Source organism: Gallinula chloropus (genome assembly GCF_964237585.1).
Source record: "Gallinula chloropus genome assembly, chromosome: 9".
Lineage (NCBI taxonomy): Eukaryota > Metazoa > Chordata > Aves > Gruiformes > Rallidae > Gallinula > Gallinula chloropus.
In genome coordinates, this window is record NC_140094.1 from 23,017,211 (window position 1) to 23,037,508 (window position 20,298).

General features: G+C 39.8%; 1 protein-coding gene across 1 annotated transcript in view; it reads right to left on the bottom strand.

The window, feature by feature from the left end:
• TRPM1 (transient receptor potential cation channel subfamily M member 1) overlaps positions 1–19,978 on the bottom strand; it is a gene marked incomplete at its 5' end in the record, with an annotated part of 42,303 nt that extends 22,325 nt beyond the window's left edge. Inside the window, 14 exons of the mRNA XM_084268271.1 lie at positions 363–503; positions 1,959–2,009; positions 2,681–2,815; positions 3,539–3,712; positions 6,172–6,272; positions 7,314–7,386; positions 9,649–9,772; positions 11,834–12,008; positions 14,403–14,574; positions 15,269–15,393; positions 16,989–17,202; positions 18,372–18,567; positions 19,029–19,108; positions 19,841–19,978. Coding sequence (XP_084124397.1) covers positions 363–503; positions 1,959–2,009; positions 2,681–2,815; positions 3,539–3,712; positions 6,172–6,272; positions 7,314–7,386; positions 9,649–9,772; positions 11,834–12,008; positions 14,403–14,574; positions 15,269–15,393; positions 16,989–17,202; positions 18,372–18,567; positions 19,029–19,108; positions 19,841–19,978 — 1,899 coding nt within the window. The remainder of the gene's footprint in view (positions 1–362; positions 504–1,958; positions 2,010–2,680; positions 2,816–3,538; positions 3,713–6,171; positions 6,273–7,313; positions 7,387–9,648; positions 9,773–11,833; positions 12,009–14,402; positions 14,575–15,268; positions 15,394–16,988; positions 17,203–18,371; positions 18,568–19,028; positions 19,109–19,840) is intronic.
• Between the last annotated feature and the right edge of the window lie 320 nt (positions 19,979–20,298).

Below are 20,298 nucleotides of genomic sequence, written 5' to 3' on the forward strand. Positions count from 1 at the left end.
AAGGTTACTATTGGTTAGAATTACTTGATCAGTGGGCCTGACATCACCAATACAGTTTACAACTATAAGAGAGTTACAGTTTCAAGTAAGAATAAATAAATGTCAAACACCACAGTTAGAAATGCTTGAACTGTAAACTACTGGAACTACAATAGGAGGAAATTGACCTCCAGATCAATGCATTTACCACTCCCATCCTTCCATATATGTGCTACTGGTTCCTTATGTAACTTCCCTATCAGAGTTCCAACTCTTGTCTTGCAGCATTTCCTTAGAACCTGACGTGTGGTGTTCCCAAATGAACTGAGCGTTACTTATTTTTCACCATGACCACAACAGCCACACCCAGAATGAATTCTTACCCTTTTTGGTCCAAATAAATTGTTATAAAGAGTCCGAAAGCTTTTTCGAGTGTAGTTGCAGCGATAAGCTCCACCCATGAGGTATTCAAGGACAAGACCAATATCTATGAGGCTGATATGATAGTCTGGTGGAAGATTTCCCTACCAAAAAACCCCCAAAGAATAAAATAAGGACTTAGAAAAACAAAACAGAACATACATTAAATTACCTAGCTAGACACATCATGCTATCTTTAAACTGGCACACAGGTGTCATTTACAGCCACTGGTTGCAGTCTCTACATATCTGTAAGAAATTACTGATTCACACAAGGAAAAATTTTTTAGGTCAATTTTTTTTCCTTTTGACAGTATTTATAGTTGAGAAAAAAGCTGATTTACAGTATGCCAGCCTGCATACAGGCCTTGAGTTGTTTGCAAGGGTGATACTGATGAATTTAAATAAATTTGTACCGATTACAATTAATCCAGTATAAAAGCAAGACAATTTAATGGTGAATGTTAGGCATACTTTACACTTTTTGGAAACTCATATTTCATTATAGTATTATCTACAGAGTTAAGATTACAATGCACAACATGATTTACATTAACGTGCAGTCCAGAATCAAAGAAACAGCCAGACTATCATTTCTACTGCTAAACTTAAAAACTTGATTACAGTATTGACCCTGCTAGAACTATGAGATAAGAACTGTGCTTCAAGCTACATCCTATAGCAGTAACTGATGCTACAACACCACTGAGCAGTTACTACGATGACACAACTATATCTGAAGCAAACATATCACCTCCATGTTAACCCAACCGAATCCCCGAGACTGCCGCTGAATGAGTGACCCATGAAGATGTGATGGAAAGGAGGACAGACAGAAAGCAGAATAGCATTAGTAACACTCAGAGAGACAAATATGGAATGAAAAAACTGTTAGACTATGAAGCAAATCAATATGAATTATACATTAACCCAGTACTGCGTAATTCCCATATCTAAACCTCCCCAGAATAAATGGGAGTTTCCCTTGCAAAAAGGAACACAGGCTATTTCATGTAGCTGAATTTTACTGAATAAAAGCTTCAAAACTTCAAAGACAGCAAACTGAACAACAGATCTTACAATGACCCTATTCACGTATAATGAATAAAGTTACATGTCACAGAAACAAATGAGTAACAAATGTAGGACTTGAAGCACAGAGAATTAGAACCAATTATCTCCCATGCTAGAAAAGTAACTAAAAACCACACAAGACACAAACAAAAGGACAGAGATTTTAGTAGGGCTACCAGGCCTTTCCTTCCACTCCTCCTTTGTAATGGTGCACCGGAAACTTCTTGCAGAGAAGAAACACTATCAACCGAACCTTTACTATTTACACTACCAAGACCTTAACTTTTTTCTCCTCAATTTTTAAATTACTAGCAGTACTATACAGCCATACTGGATTTAAACTGCCATCACAAGTAGTAATTCAACTTTCTTTTTCATAACAGCTACCATTTAGTTTCAAACTCGTGCCTTCTCCCAGGCTACGTCTGCTTTTACTGTTCACACACGTGGTTAAGGTAATCATGCACATGTAAAGCTAAGCTTACCTTTTTCACATCTCTGACTAGCAAATGCAGTGTATTTGGTGGACCCAATCTCTGAAACAAAAATCATTCATGGTCTATTAGAGCTTCAGTGCTTCAGATTTTTTGCAAACATAAATGCAATTAATGATCTGGCACTGCAAGCAGAGCTTTAGGCAGCCGTGTGCCACCACGCTCTGCAGGGCTGAAAAGAAGGGACTGGGCTACAAGGACAAACACATTTCAGCCAAGAACTTAGTCATCCCCTTCGTACAATCCTTTGTGTGCTGGTTCAAGGCACAACAGCTTGTGGTATTGTCTAAACTGGTACTCACTGCAGGAGTACAGCATTATTTCATTAATACTGAAGTATACATACATGAAAAGTAATTGAGATTAGGGGTAAATAACCTTTACTGTCTGTAGGAAATTTTTACTGTCTACACGAGTTCTTTCAGTGTTCCAAATGTGCAGTTTAAATACATCACTATATTTAAATAACAAACTGCAATAGCTTCTGAGATCTGCTCTAGGCTTATTGATTAGGAATATGTAACCTAGGGAAGCAATAGGACACTATGTAGTAGCAATGGCTCTACACTTAGAGTTAGCAGTTAGCACTGTGCAACACCTGTGTATTGTCAGGGCTCAGCTTTTCAGAAGAACAAGCAGAAGCAAAAAAGATGCCCCTGTAAAATACAGTAGAAAAGATATCACAGGGCATTTTACTATTTCTGCTCACTCACGGTATTATAAAGTTCTTCCAGTCGAGGAATAGTGAGGAAATGCTGCATGTTCACTCCATTCTCAATCAGCAGTTTCACAAAGTCCACTCGATCCAGAACCAGTGCATCCAGCATAGCCTGCTCCAGGGAATTCACCTGCATTGCAGAATGGAGAATGCAAGACTACATGAGCAAAGATGAGCTGGCTGGCCAACCACCACAAACATTTTCACTAGTTAGGACATTCCCAAGTTCCCAAATATGTTGATTAATTTGTAAGTGAAAAGGAATTTAGAGAATGACATTTTACCAATCTGCAAGTCAATAGAGATGGTACAGTTTTCTGATGGGGTCTTTGGTGAGAGGACAGCAGTGAAAGAAACCTTCAGCAATACAACCACAGCTTTCAACCAATTTGCGTAGTACTTTTAACTAAGTCAGGTATGCCTCAACTTGACACACTAAGTGAAAAGAAGAGATTTACTTGCTCAACATGATACAAGTTAAAATCTATCAACTCACTGTACCCATTTAAGAGGTTAACATAATTTACACTGATAACTTGCATATGTATCATCCCCTCAAACTGCTGCTTCACAGAGAAGGCAATATATAATACTGAAAGACTCAAACCATTTAGGAATAATCACTTCATTTTCTTTCCCCAGCTCAGCCTTGCCTTTGGAAAATGCTGGTTAGGAAGCCTAATGGATCCTCTCTTAATATGGACTGTGGGGTTAGAACCCAGTACAAGTGGAGAAAATCCCTTGAGCAGCAATCTCCTTGAGAAATGACCCTTAATTCAGACAACAGAACTATCTAATCTACACAACTGGAAAGCAAGTCTTCAACACTTTAATATAAATACTTCCACCTCACCCAGTTCAGGAGTTCAAGCTTTCTTGGGTCTGTCTCTTCTTCTGGCTCTTCTTTTCCTTTTCCTCCCTTTTTCTTCCCTTTTCCTTTCCCTCTGGCTGCTTTAGCCTGAGCTGCTGGAGATTTCTTCTCCTTCTCAGGAGCTGTACCATCAGGAGCTGTAAGGCTTCCTAAAGGCTGGATTTAATAATGCATTAGAAGCACTAGTTTTATTTGAATACACTCCTATTGAACTTGCCCCCCAGTTATTGCCTCTCACATGCAGTCAACTAAAAATGATGTGTTTTTCTTAAGTGTGAGGACCTTTATGCACAGCCAGAGCTTTACACTTTTTGAAGCTGTTATGTCTAATGTAATCAGTAACACTGAAAGTCACAGTGAAGGTAGTGAAGAGGGCCTGTGGAGTTCGAAGGAGTGTGAAGGATTTCTCTCACAAAATAAAATCAGTGCAAGGACTGGCAAGAGACATGGCACTTCAGTTTCTTTGCTCTCAGTGAAAACAAAAGTTGTCAAAATAAATAGTGACAAGCAGGATAAGGAGCTGGACAGAAAAAGTGTTGCTTGATGTTAAACAGTATCCATACTGCGGAGGCAGAGAGAAAGGAGAGGAAAGAGACCTACTTTCATTTACCTTCTATAGACATCAGTTTTGTTTATACCTTCAGACACATTTGCTCATTGCAACACCCTTCCCCTTTCCAACTACCTACCCAACACTGGCAGACACATACAAATAACCTGACACTACTTGTCTTAACTTGCTCCAGCTAATGCTCTATGACCTCCATGAGCACGTAAACTGCATTGCAACATCCATGCTCTGCAGAGAGAGCTACAGAACCCAGCTTTAACAAGGTTTGTTTTCTGTGGTTTTCTTCACCTTAAAATCTCTTCTTTGACTGCCTACCTACCATGAATCCATTTGTGAGTGTGGACAGAACTGCTACTGCTCACTTGCAGCACTGAAAGCAACCTTTACAAATTTGAAGTGACAGTGAATTGCAATTGGCTGATAGTTCCCACAAACTGCTGCAGAGTGTGAGCATGAAACAGAGTGAAGCTGTAACTGACATCACTTGCTAGGTGGTACCTCTGAATCCAACCACAGTAACATGGAGATTGTAACATTCCATCCAAATGAATGTTTTATGGTAATACTACTTCATCACCTTTAAAATGTTTAAATGCTCTCTGGATGAGCCTTTTAATGAACTCCGGATACTGGAAACACCACGTTACTGTAAGTGAACATTGCCTATATGCAGCAACATTTGTTTAAATTCAATTATATGGGCTTCCCAATGAAATAATTCTCACCGTTATCTATAGCATGCACTGGAACAGCATTCCTCTGACACTTTATTGCATAGTTTCAGGAAAGACAACTAATTTTAAAAATATTAATTCTTGCCTCTTTTAGGCTGATCTCCTCACGACACTTTACAGCAGCTCAGCACCAGAAGGTTCACACAGTAAAGCAAAAAGCATCAATACAGTGAGAAACAAAAGCGGCTTAAATAGAGAATTTTAGTTATACTGGTGAAGAAAGGCAGTGCAGTGTTCCATCACTGACCTCGATGATACTTCGTTACTGCCAAGCAGTCAAGGACTTTTCAGTTTCTCATACAGGCCTGCCAACGAGAGGTTGGGGGGTGACAAAGAAGCTGGGAGGGGACAGAGCCAGGACAACTGACCCCAACAATGAATGGGATATTCCATACCAGGTGATGTCATGCTCTGTGTGTAACTGGGGGCTGGCTGGGAGGTGGTGCAGCCAGGAATTACCTGATCATTGGCTGCGGATAGTGAGAAATTGTGCTGTGCATCACTTGGTGTGTAGATTCTAGTCTAGCCTAATTCTCACAATCATAATCATCTTCCTTTTCTGTTCCTATTAAATTGTCTTTCTCTCAATCCACAAATTTTACCTTTTTGGTTTTGATTCTCTTCTTCCATCCCACTGGGCTGGAGGAGTGGGTCAACAGCTATATGGTTGTTTTAGCTGCCGGTTGGGTTTAGCCATGGCAGGACCTAAAGCTCTACCAAAGATGATCTTAGTACATGTGGCACAGCTCTGCCTTCCATAGGCCTGTTTTCTGGAATGATTTCTTCTGGTCATCAGGATTTTTCTCCATGAATCCAATTAAAGATTTCACAGCTGATAATGAAGCGAGCAACACCCTTCCTTCTGAGCAACTTCATGACTTTCCTTGCCACATGCTTTAAGAGGTAGCTGGGGCCCTGGCGCACTGCTAGCGCGTGGCAATGACACAGACAGAAGTCTAGGCAACGCTAGTGCATCGCACAAGCTCACCTGGGGTGACCACCGCTGCTATAGTCCAGATGTATGCAAGGCCACAGATTGTTTCCAGTAAATGCTTTGCTTTTTAAAATTTTTTTCTGCTTTCAAATCCCAAAAAGATTCGTAAATAAGGTTATTTTTCTGCTTGGCATAGAATTACTTTTCTTTCTTTCACGGAGTTTAAATTATAGCTAAATACTTGCAAAGAGCACTATAAAGAAATTTCAGAACAAATAGATTATTCTTAATGAAATATTGTACAATAGATTGGCATAAACCAGAATTCTATACCATTTCTCCTGCCAACAAAATAACCAAGGAAACTTTGTCTTACTGGCCAGTGGTGTCCAAAGACAAATATTTGGCTGCGCGCAATGTCTACACGATTCCAGGCCAAAGCCAAGCTGAGCTGGTCTGGAGCAGATGCATTGGTACCTAAAGAGAAACACCCAGATGTTTAGTAATTTCATACACGATGAAAGAAATTTAGACAACTGTCTGTAATTCACATCCCCAAGAACTAGAAAACAGCAAGCTAGACTTCATATCGTACAACCATCAGAATAATTCTACCACAAAGCAGTGGATTGATTCATCAAATCAATTTATAGCATCTTTCATTGAACGCCACAATCCTAATTTCAAAAGAATTAATGATTCTTTCTCTTTTTTCCTCAAAGCTTCCACACTGTCTTTATCTTCTGATGCTAAAGATAGACATTTAACTGTTCATTGTAGTTTTGTGTGGCTGGGTTCTGGTGGAGAAGGGGGGCTGCAGACGTGGCTTCTGCAAGAAGTGGTCAGAAGCTCTCTGCAGGCCCAACAGAGTAAACACCAGCAGACTCAAGGCCAGAGTCGTTGTTGACCAAGGCCAAGCCAATCCCTGATGGTCACAGTGCCTCTGGGAATAACACTTAAGAGGAAAAAATCCCACTAGCAGCCGCTCAATTGCCACCAGAGAAAGCTGTGAGAAGATGTAAGAAACTGTTCAGACACCAAGGTCAATGAGGAAGGAAGGGGTAGGGGGATGAGGTGCTCTAGGCTGGAGCAATTCCTTTCTATTTCTCTAGCTTTGGGGACTCCAGTGATCCCATACTGGGCCTGTTTCAACTACACACCTGCAGAGACAGACTCCAAATAATTACCAAACTGGCCTATATTCTGTCCTAAAGCTTAAAGAGCACAATGTGAGATCTGGAAAACTCCAGTCTTTTAACCTTCCCAGCTTTTTTCCTACCTTTATTAATATATGCTAGAATTGCAACAAAATGTGTTGAAATACCAGCAGATGCAGTCCCATCCCAGGAAAGCCACACAAAACTTTCAATCTTGATTTTATGCTACAAATTAATCTGAAACTTAAACTAAGCATGTTCAGGTTACTTGTTAGAATCCAAGTGAGTGAAGCACAGACTGTATAGTATTGTCTTCTTGGGATCAATTTGTGCATGCTTCCTAATTGCTTACAAAACCCACCTTTGAGGAGAGCAGTTAAGATAGACATCTCTATGTCCTGCTGCCCTTCAGATCCCATGCGGAACACAGTAATCTAAAGGAAGCATCAAACCAAACACACAACATTACAACATGAGAGGGACTAACACATGTAGACAGAAATCAGAGCAGAATGGGGAAGCTTTATTGTTTTCTAAGAGTTGAGATTTTTCAAAAAGTACATTTCCACTAAATTAAATTTGCACAAAAGCATTTAATTAAATCCTTTCAATTAAGCTACCCTAAAGTGCCCCCACATTGGTACACGTAACAAACGAAGTTGTTCTTCGCCAAACCTGTGCATTTTGAAAAGTGACAAAACTGCCATGCCAAACTGATTGGTTTATGAGAGGTTCTATTACTTTCCAATGGTAATGGAAATGCCAGCTTGGAAATGGAAATGCTGGTTACCACAGATAACTGTCTTTTTACTGATGTGAGACATAAGAAGGGTGGAAAAGTAGAACAGGACATCTCAGAGAACCAGAGTTCGTTCAGTGATACAATGAACTGGATTTCTGAAGGGGTTTTGTGCTCCTCTGTTCCTTGAATGGAACATCAGGGATAATTTTAATCTGGTAAAACCGATCTCCTCATTCCCAGTGTTTTACTGCTTAAGAGTAATGTAAAAATAATGCCTTCATTGGTACTTTGATCACTGGAAGCAGCTTGTGTAAAAAGAGGACTAGCACAAAGCTGGATCTATTGACCTGAGGAAGTGTCTTTGCATTAGGATTGGTACCACTGTACTGAGTTCCGCTCTGTATCCCATTAATCTAACTGGAGATCCTTTGTTCGCTACTAACATCATGTCAACATGAATCCACACAACAGAAAAGACAGAACCAGAAGCATGCCTGTGCATGGTACTGATAGCTCTACCAAAAAATGGTGGTATGGCACATGTTCTGTGATCTCCGTGTGTGAATTAGGTCAAATTTTAAACAGTGTGATTCAGGTCTTGCTTGCACAAATGCTGTTACTGAAGAATCAGTGCTACTTACACAGGTAACAGAGTGGCTGCTCCCCTTTTCACAACAATGCACCTGACCTGATGCTCAAACTAAATCACTGCACTGATTCTGAAGGAAATGTATCAGGATTTAGGTTTGGAAAACTAAACATTGCATTGTATTCAATTTCTCTCAAATCTGAGACTGGACATGCACACACTGGCAGCTACTATGTACAACATTGCCAGGGTTTTGTAACAAGCAAGTGCTCCAGAGAAAAGACTTTCCCCTATTTCCATCATACTTCTCAGGGTACCACAGCAGAATCTCTCATCAAGAACAAAAACAATTACTTCCAAAAATCAAAAGAACACTCGCCTACTGAAAACAGTAAGAACTGTAAGGAATGCTACATCCAGTTTATTACTGATTAAAAAGTCCCTCTTTTCTCAGCCTTTTTGAGGAAAGACTAATCTGTTATTCAAAGAGGTGTAACTTCCTTAGTGAAGACAGGAAGAAAATGAACTGTCCCAGCCGAAACGAGGACCCTTAGTGCTACAATTTAGGCATCCTGAAGAAGTCCCCTACAGTTCATGATTAAATTCAATGGTGGTTTGATTATCTGAATCCCTGCACAGTCTGAGGAGAAGGCTGTGGCAGTTCTCACTTGTTTCTAGCTGATAGAAATACGGAATTTTAGGATAAAAGAGAAAAATATCAGCCACACCATCCAGCTGCAATTAAAAAAATCCAGAAAAAATCCACCAGACTGTTTACCTGCTATTAAAAAAACAGCTTTGTATGAAAGAATGAAATGGAATGATACCAGGATTCAAGGGAGAGGTCATATTTACAAAGATTCACTAAAACAGTGAGTCAAAAGAAAACACACAAAGATTCTTTTTGCCTCCACAGGCACCGTGAACAGAGTTTCAAGGCACTGTTCACAGATAACAGATGTGAATGTTTTCTTTTCCTGAGCACGCTTTTCCTGCAGCTGGGAGATGGCAGACAGGCAAGAACCTGACCTGTGGTACAGTGCACAGAACAGGCCTGCAACAAGCCACGGTCAAGCAAGGCCGGGATCTTAACCTCTATCTTCTGCAGCTGATCCTGGGTTTAGTGCATTTATCTGTACCTCAGTCTGCCTTGGGGCAGCCTGTGAAAAAGGACCCCTACCAATTTACAAAAGAGAAAAATCCCAAATTAGTTTTAGAGGCTTTCTTGAAGACAGAAATCCTTTTCTTTGCCTATGCTTATAAATGGTGTAAATTTACGGAGATAAGGGGGCAGAAAATTCTAACCTTGGGAGAATGGCACTTGAAAGGAGTCAGCAAAGTGTGGTGAACTATTAAGACACTTACAAGTTCTTTTTTTTTCATGCACTCCATAAGAATGATGAACAGCTGATGGGCTTGATTCCTGTTGTAGTTAAAGGTTTTCTGAATGGTAACTAGAAGCTGGTCCCTAAGGGATTCACTTATTATCCTAAATGAAAAGTGAGACAGAGAAGAAGACGTTGCCAGAATTAAGATATATTCAGCAGCTCTGCTGTTTGAGAAACATTTTTTCATCCACCAGTGCACTGAGGTATTTTTTTGAAGCAATGAAAACAGGCAGTAATTTTGCATTCAGTACAGGTAAGGAGGTCTTAAAGAGTTAACAGTGATCGGGAAATCCACACCCAGTCTGGCTTTTACTCATCCCAGTACAACATTGATTAAAACACTTACAGACAACTTTAATTATCCTTTCACCCTGGAATATAATGCAGGTAGCTCTTACTCACACACACACTCTTTAGTTAAGAAGTTTAACTGTCAGGATTTCTGCAGCACACCTTAGAGGACTCCTGCCTTTCCCTCTAAATGTCTCAAGGCCTTTTGCACATAGCTAAAACCTCCAAACTTTTTCACACTACTTATACATCACCTTGGTTATCCTCTTAAACAGAGGATTTAAATTGCTAGTGTATCTGAAAATTCCTAATACCCTATTGAGAAAGAAACAAACGAAAAGATGATTAAAGAAATTAGATAGATAATATTCCAGAAAGGTCAGAAATGTTTCATCTCAAAGCAAGCAGAAAGAGAGCCCCTTAATCTTTGTTTTCTAGTAAAATAGGTATTTTCAGATGATGGCAGGCATTACCAGCAGGCCTTCAGAGCAGTGAGACAGCCCCATCTGCGAAGTGCAACAAAATTCAGAAAGTCCATTGTGAGAAAATGATTATTTTAGACAACAGGGCTGCCAAACAATTATCATTACAGACCTGCCTTACCAGTAGAACACAGTTATCTCATCATAACTACTGGAGAAGACATCTAGACACTGCATAGGATGCACTGGGTAAGTCATGCAGTGAGCAGATCTCAGACAGTCTGGTCATGATAAACTCTTTCTCTTATGAGCTGATAGGAAGGATGAGTGAGAAGAGGGGGTGGAGGGGAGGAAGACTGATCTCAGCTAAGGAGGCTTGGTCATCTGAACAGAAAGAAAGTTGCTGAATCATAAATACTGTTTATAGGATAAAATGTTATACATGTAAACATACTAAAACCATCCAACAATTCAGCAAATAGCATCTGCACTGCTTGACAATACTAGCTGTCCCCTTAATATTTAGTCCAAGCTAAGCTCCAAATTCAGTCAAGAAAACAAGCTAATTCTTCAGTGCAAGCCAATATACTAAGTATTTGCCTGAATCTGGCTACTGAAGACAAAATCCTAATATTAACAAATGCCAGTCAGAAAATGTATGCCACTTGACTGGGTGAAGCAGTATTTGAAATTAAAAATGCAATAGTCTGCTTCCACCTGGAGCATTTGTCAGGACAGATCTTTTACTCTGCAGAGCAGATGAGCTTTATGCTGCCTGTATAGGTTTTAAAGTTTTTAGTCTTTAAACTACCCAACTTTCTATCAACCAAAGGGACAGACAACCAACTATCAAAACAAAAGATTCCAGAAAACTTTGGATTTGGAGATTTTTAGATGCATTAGGCAATGGAGAGGAGGGCTGTGGAGCAGAATGCTCCAGACAACGTGCTCCATTTTGTTCACAGCATCAGGCAGCACTGCTCTAAAGAACCATCAGAGATACAAACAAGTAGCAAGAGAATGGAAGGAAGTCCAACTTTTTTCAACTGGTCTGGCACTCTTAGAGAATGCAGCTCATTCATACAACACAACAGAATCAGGCAGTACAAATTTTGCAAACACATACACTAATTGATTCTTGATTCTAACATGCCAAACTCAGCACCAACTACAGCTCAGCAAACTTAGACAGAGCTTGCTTGTATGACTGAGCTGTGCTGCACTGACAGCAAACTTACTTCAACAGATTATCAAATACATCCCAAGTGGCTACAACTTCACCTATTAATGCTAGGGCTAAGATCAAACAGACAAGAGTTGACTGGCAGCAGAGCACCTCTGTTAGTAGCATTTTGCCCATTTTTAGGAAGCTTTAATGAAAACAAGGCATATAGCCATAACTGTCCTCCCAAGCAAAACACAGCTTTGGCAAAGACCTCAAAATCTTACCCTCCTTCTTCTGAATACTTGTGTGCAAATGACAGAATATCTGATGCTCGTCCACTACCATCACAGATCACAACAGGGAGTGGGGGCTCTTCTCGTAGACACTCTAAGACAATGGAGATCACATTGGGACCCCCTTCCACAATCAGCCCAACTACAGGAACACCTTGTCCTAGCCCTGCAAAAAACAGAACAGAAACAAACAAAAAAAAAGAAATACCATTGAAACTTAGTTTAAGAGGTTGAGATATTATGAGTGGATGTGATTTCTGCGTTACAGCATCATTTCAAACCTGAGCAGTTAGGAAAAAAGATGACCACTTCATGGCCAAAGTAGAAGAACAGGATGTCTCTCTGCCCTTGCTTTTCCCTCAGCTCCGCACTGCTCATTTACGCACTCAGTGTTGGTCAACAGTTTGCAATCTCTTTTGACAGACACCACATACAGATGAAACAGCTAAGGTAATTCTCTTATTACTTCATTAGCTTCACTGTTACTTGGACAGCTCCCAGCCACTGTGCCTTTGATGCTTTAAACTCTTCATTGGTTACCTACAGGAAATCTTCAGTAAGGTGACATAGACCTATGCTTTCTCCTAAGAGAAAAAAATATGCAATTAGTGTCTTTATCATGAGGCTGAAATGGCTGGCCGAAGGAAGAGACGACAGCTGAGCATCCCTTTGCTGTCCCTGCCTCACTGTGATCTCCAGGCATAGGATGACAAAGGGAAGCCCACAGGTCACACGGTCTCAGTAGCCTTGGTCAAAAGATACTTGGGGAAATGAAGGAAACACATTACCTGAAGGCTGACTAATCCCACTATTAGCGGCCTTTGAATTCAGTTCTTACTCTGCAAAATGACCAGCGCTTTATAAAGATACACTTTTTTGTACAGCTGAGAAAATCATGTGAAAGAGATGGAATTTTCAACCTTTATTCCTCTCTGAAGAGCAGGAACACCATGCACAATAACAACAGAAGCTTCCTGACATGGGCCAGCCTTCATGTCCATGAAATCCTTAGAGACTCCTGCTGAGCTTTCCAGAGGAGATGCCTGTGCTTGAAGTGGTTAAACAGAAAAAAAAAAGTCCCTATATGCTATTACTAGGTAGGTGCACTGTAGCCCTTCACTGAACTCTTCATTCCCATGTGTATTCTCAACTCCTCCCTTCTGATGACAAAATCACCAAACTACTTAAATCAGAACCAATATTCCCAGCCCCAGCGGTTTAAAAGAAATAATACAGAACGTCTTGCCTCTGGGCCCTGACTTCTCATCTTCTAAGCCAGCGAGCTCCCTTTTACAATGTTACAACTCTGTCAGCACTTCTGCAGAAGACAAAGATGAAAAAAAGCATAGCTGAGGTTATCTATGTCTAATGTCTGTGGCCAACAGTGCGTGACACTGTCTCCACACTCAAAGGCAAGGGGCACCAGTTCGGTCAGTTCAGTTTCCTAAGCTTATTGTAGGCAAAAAGCAGTACTTAAAGACTTTATAGAACATTTAGGTTACCCTGTGGCTGACCTCCAACTGCACCTTTTGGCACTCTACATCATTCTTCTGCTCTACCCATTAAGAGCACTTAAGGACTATTAGAGACTCTTGTAGTTTGATGCAATTGTCATTCCCAATGTTTGTTTTTTCTTATTTATACAGTCCCACACAGGTTACAACGGCTTCTCTAAGAAGTCAGAAAGGCAACTGGTAGCACTCATGTCTATTCACCAGTAGCTCTTAATGGAGGTGTGCAGTCAAAGACTATTATCTTTTATTGGACCGTTTTTAACTAGGTAGTAGTTGTGGGTTGTTTCTTTGAAGTTGCTGGAAAACACCACCTACTGTTTTTTGTTACTGAATCTTTTTTAAAAATGTAAGTTTTTCTACAAAAAATATTAATGGAAAGTATTTTAAAAGGCTTCTTTTCCTAAAAAATTACAAAGAGAATTCTAGAAAATTCTTTTAGAGATGCAGTAACAACTGGCAGAAGTTTTAAAACCGTGCAAAACTCTAAACATGAAAACACTGATGTGAAGTTATCTTGATAATGGCTTCATTAAAAAATCAAAATCTCAGCTCTGGAAAGATCAAAGACTTTTGAGTATGGTATTTCAAATTTTAAAAATTCATATAAAAGCAAATAAAATGGTAGTATGAGTAGCTGGAATCAGAAACCAGTGAGCTGCACAGGAGCTTTTTGAACTGTACAAAACCATCCCATTCTTTGTATTTACCGACGTTTATGAATTCTAGCTAAAGTGCACAAGTTCTTTACATTTCCCTTTCCTTAAATTCTTAGTGCTTTGATGCTTCTCCTCACTACTACTCGCCAACTTTTCTTCCTCCCTTTACACAATCCTTGCTTTCCTGGGGTTTTTGTGCTGTTAGGTGTGGGCTCTTCCACCACTTATCAGTGTATGTTGTAGTTTAGTCACACAGTCTTGACCAAATTCCTCCTAGACAGAGCTGGAATAAGCATTTAATTTCAGTACCTTGAAGCATATCAAACCCTTCTTCCCTCCCTTCCTTTAAGATGTTGTATTTACAGTTTGCCCAGTACAGTTTGTACTTACGTGTGTTGATTTTCTGGAGGGAAATGTGTTTTTCCAGCTGACGCCGTAGCTTTACTTCAGCTCCGTATTTACCTAGCGTACCATTGTCTGCCAGAATGAAGTGGGTATGGGAACTGTTGAGCACAGAGAGCTTACTTAGAGGGTTTGACATTGTTTGGTAAACTCGTGTTACCTGTGTGTCAAAAGGATAGATGCACCTAGATTAGAGCTAAAAACTAACACTGAAAATCCCCCACACTGCCCAACAGAACCATATGTCTTAGGAGGAAACAAATCAACCAGACCTTTATCACCAGAAACAGAGCAGAATTCAAAACAGAGCTTGCTTTTATATTCAACACTTGAACCCTTCACAGCAGCATCTTCTTTGGAGAATGAGAGTCACATCTGTGCACCCTCCTGCATGTTCCCCTAAGCTCATTAACATACTCTCCTTAATCACACACTGTGTTACATAATCCTCTTATGGCATTAGAAAATCCATTCCCATTTGGCGTTCCTAGTAATTAATATACCAATGCAGAGTACCCATCTATGACAAATGCCGCTCTTGTACACATAAAGGCCCTTACATGATTACAGAAGTGTCAGGATGTCAGACTCAAGTTGGGACCCAAAACTCTGCCACCACAGAGAGGTATCTTACTGCTGAAAGCAACAGAAACCTCACTAGCTCTGTATTTACTTTGAGGTCACACATGACAATCTGACCTATTTAAACTGCAGCTTTTCTTGAAGAAATGGTTCCATTTCAGCTCTTAGGCATGCTTCAGAAACAGTGAAAATGTTAATAGTCCAAAAAGATGAACATGTTTTGTTACACAGCTGACATTGCTAACTACCCAGGAGTTTCCTTAGAGACTTACATCTTTTCCTATCAGATCTTCCTTGTTTTCTACAATGCCCCACGGTGCGATTCCTATGGCACAGATTCGCCCTCTGGATTTGGAAGAGTGATCTTTCAAGGCGTCTCCCACGTGACGAATGACACCTGTAGGTACAACTCTTGTCATTCATTCTTGGCACTTTTGAGACATTGCTAAACAACAGGATGTTCTTACGCCTCACAGAGCTGCCTGCTTTTCTGGATTGCCTGCACTACTGAACTGGAATCTCTACAGTAAAACAAGCAATGCAGACAAAAACATGGTTTCAGTTTGTAATAGTTAGGTGTAAATCCCACTGCTTTTTTGCATCCTTCTTCTGAATTCAATGAAGTCTTTGAAAGACTTACCAGTTACTCAACTTGTCACAGTAATCTGTACCACTGTCTGAAATAGTATTATTTATTGTAGAAAATGCCAAATACATGTAGAATGCCATCACTGAGGTCTGAGCACGCAAAAAATCCACAACCCTATAGCTATCTAAGAAATATTTTTTCACTCAAAAATTATTATGAATAGCAATCACCACCTCCCCTTAAAAACATTACCCCTTTGAGGTAAAACAAAGGTTCAAGGAATTAATTCTTATCCTACATGGTTTTCTGAGAACTAACTTGACACAAAGGTTGATTTCAGCTAAAGAGTGTTGGAGAAATATAATTAAAGTTTACATAGGTAAGACCAATCAGAATTGGTATTAACATAAATGAAGTTAATTAGAAACCAGCAAGTCTCAAAATGTACCGACATATAATGAATCATTAAAACAGCTATTTTCAACAGGTCTTCCAAATGCTGGACATGCACTTCTTTTGATGGAATGCAGGAACAGTGCCAAAAACCTGCTGGTGGAATTGCATGGAGTTGCTGTACAACAGAAGTTTTAGATAGGCTTAAAAAGAAAATACAGAAACATGAAACTATTTTTAAGTGGCCACAAGACTGGAGGAAAAGACAACCAGGAGACTGTAATATCTTCCAGTAAGACATTTACAACCTCCTTCAGATCTGAGTTTCAAGTTTGTTAATTTACAGTCATCCATTAAGAACAGATACTTTATATAATGGCAGGACAGGGCATGTGCATGTGTGGTGGTCAGTGGAGACAGTGACACAGGGACATGGCATTTAAGGTGGGTAGTCATTGATCACTAACTCAGAGAGATGACACAGTGTGGGGGTAACTCAGTCCTTGGCTGCAGGAGCAAGGAAGTGTCAGGTGGAGGCAGAAAGGATGTTTTACTCCAGGGATTAAAAGCTTCATCCAGCACTTTTAAAAATGGCACCATCCAAAAGTCAAGAAGGCTGTTAAAGAACTAGAGAGTTCAAAGCAGAGGTGTGATAATGACTGAAGGACTGGAAAACATGCTTAGTGTGAGAGTTTTATGGGACTCAGCCTGTGCAGTTTGCCAGAAGTGCTATGTATGAAAATCTGCTCAGGAAATACACATTTAGTAACAGAAACCAAGGATGATGAATTTTTTTCAGGGAAAACGCAGAGTAATGCAAACTGACGTTGACCAACGAAAATCTTATGATCTGGACTGGGTAAGAGATTAAAAAAAATTATTACAATGCTCCTTTTTTGGTCTAGTGGTTAATGACTCCCTCATGTAGATTTAAATCTCCTGCCTGTGGGAAAGATTAGTGAATGAACATCAATGAATTAAGTAAACTAAAAATGCTGGTAATTGCTTACCTGTACTAACACCTCCAGTGAAAATCCAAGCTCCTGTGGTCATGGCAGCCTTTATCAGACCTTTTCCAAACACTTGCTTTAATTTAGGTTGCATTTCAAAGTTCTGGAGGCCTCCATGGACAGAGATTAAGAGTTTGGGCAGTTCCAGTTGCCAGTCTTTAACCATGAGATGCAGCAGAGAATCTGGTTTAGTGTCATATGACACACGGATATACTGCAAAGAACAACATTTAATATTACTACTCCATCTGTTCTGTAAATTGTCTATTGACTGAGTAAAGAAAGTTTATGTTAAGCTTTCCATCTTGAAGGAAAGAGTTTTACAATTTTCAGGAACACATCATTAAATTCCTCTGCTGCTTATGATTAGAAAAAAAACAAGTTGAAACATTTCACTTTGCTACTGAGAACTTACCATTGACTTGATCAATTCTCAAAAGCTCCACTTTCCTCTCTTCACCTGTAAAACTGGCTGCGCTCAAGTGATCCTGAACTCTTACTACAAATCTGCATTGTTGGAAGCCACAGCCAGGTGTTTTGTATTGTTCCTAAAACCCCTGGTTTGACTGCCAAAGAGAAGCAATGACCTTCCTAAGAAATAGGAGGCTTATGCTACTTTTATCCCACTCACTGTTGATGTACATCTTTCTGCCTCTGAAGCAATGGTTTTTTCCCCAAGTACTACTCTACTACAGCAAGCTATAAAATAAACTTGTCTTCATTCCTGCTTTAAAAAGAATAAGCCAACACTAACAAAACCCATCAACCTCTCCCACATATTTTGGATAGATTTTTGCAATGTGGTTTTCTTGAGTGGCAGATTCAGCAGAAATAAGAAAGTAAACAGGCAAAGAAACAAATCTTGGTTTGGACTTGTTCAGGAGAGAGGCAAAGTAGAAAGATTCTTTTCAGAAGCTTGACTTGCTCTTAGTTCTCCTGCTAAGAAACCTCACCAGTCCATTTTCAGGCTCTGTCAGGCCTCCTTCTTTCAGAAAGGCAAGATTAATTTCTATTTTAATTAGACTTCAAACCTTAGGAAAAAAATGTATCTGCATCCATGCTGGGTTATTTGGCCCACAAATCTAATACAAACAGATGGAATCTGTGGCGTTAACACATGCAGCTGCCTCCTCTGCTGATATTTACTGACACTAACTTCAGTGAAACTATTTCACTGAGACATTATAAGGTGCTTCATAAGTAGGTACTGCTTCCATTTGCCTCTTCCCTTTCTCTTTTTGAGTGCCTAGTTCATACCATTGTGAGACAGCAAAGAGACCTCCTTTGATTTCAATGGATTATGCAGAGTGGACTGGAATCCTGACACAGAACTGTTAAGCTAACACACCAGTTGAATACCTTAGAGCAGCCTATGCTCCTTACCATGGCCTTATTTGAATGTCCCCCTCCCTGGAATTCAAGGTTTCCATAGGCATCAGTTGGGTATGTTTGGGTGTGCTTGCTGACAGACCATTTCTCTGGCTGAACTTCCACTTGCTTTGTTTCTTCTCCATTTTTATTTGCTGTTATACTTGGAGGAGGTGGAATATGTTGGTTAATAAGCTGGCCACAGCAGCACCTGTAAGTTAAAATTTTGAAGCAACCTTGATTACAGTATCTTCAATGTTGGATGGTGACAAATAAAAACCAAACAAATTAGAAATTGACTTTTAAACTGACCATTCCTTGCTCTATATGAATCACAGAAACACCTCTTCAAGGTCATATCTGTTATATTTGCATAACACACACCAGAATTACTAACCCACAGGTGTTTCTTAGCAAGCAAATTAAAAATTTCACTTCTCTTCTACACTGGAAAGCCTCTCCTGTTGCCCAGCCTTATCATCTCTGCATGACATGTCCCATGGCTCTGTACAGATTTGAGTGCAAGGATGTCTTGTGCTTTTGTTCCCCTATTATTTCCCTTTAAGGGCAGAGAGTAAAATGGGTCTCAGTTTCACACAGCTAAACCCAAACCAAATCAGTTTCTTCAGAATTAACCTTTCTGTTGGCCAAAAGAAAACATTCAAGAGTTACCTGCTACTGTCTTTGTTGTTAGCAATTACATAGATGCATTCTCTTTTTGAAAAGGTCTTCTCTATCCAAGCCTTCTGACCCTGAAAAGGAAGGCAAAAATAGGAAACCTATTGAAATATTTCTACATGACAGATACAGCAATATTGGCCTCCTATTTTCAGCTACTGCCCTAAAAACAGACACTCAATTTATTACATCCCTTTGGCATACCAGATACAACTATTCATCAAGCAAATGGGTGATGTGAATTTTCTTTAACTTGGATAAAATTCAAAACTCCAAAGCACATAAAACCTTTACAGGTAAAGACACTGGTCTTGAAGTTACAACACTGGTCTGATGGTCTAACAAAACCAAAGCTGCTTCTTCCTATTTTAGTAAACAGTAAGTGGACTCAAAGCAGTACAGAAACAATGCATAACTTGTGACATAAATAAACAATATTTACTTTAAATATTACTGTAGAATTCTTCTGTGTGTGTAGAAATTGCCCTGCAAAAAGTTTCCCTGTTTGATTAAGTCTTCTTAAAATAATTTTTCCCTGTTTTAAATCAAGTTCCAGTCATTCCTAAAGCATCTCACTCTTAACAAGATGCCTCTCAGGAGGAGGCATTCCTTCAACTGAAAGAACATCTGACAGAAGTACAAACTCCTCAGGCACAGTGTATCCGTGGAACAGGAAGAGGAACACAACCTTGAAGACAAAATGAATTGTTGTCCTACTACACTGTGTTTGCAAACCAGAAATTAGACCAAGCTCACAGCCATTTTAGAAACAATGTGTAGGCAAGCTAGGTTAGCAAGTCTGTTACAGAATTCCAGTTGAGTTTGGGAACACTGAAGGGAGGGAGCTCAGAAATAGCTGCAGACCAGTGTTTCCCATACTTCTTATTTGCAGACACCAGGCTTTCTCTGTCACTGTAAGCATCAACAAGGTGAAGTATCATCATGATTGCGATAAAACCCCCAACATTTAGTGATGAATTTTAAAAAGCTAACTCAAAGCCAGCCTTTCATATGAAATGAAAAATGTTTAAAGTTACTCATGATTCAGAGCCTATGATAACCTTCCCTTCCTGATGAAAGTTATCTGTCTGAGTATGAAAGAGAGAATTGCGTCTGTCTTAATTTTTCAAGTAGCAAGCAAACGTTGTCTGTTTTGCCTTAGTTTCTTCTGAAGAAACAAAATTACGTTCTTGGGGAGACATGAGGATTTCAGAGTGCCTGCAACAAAAAGCCCACCCCAGTCACCGTCCGTCTTTCCTACAGA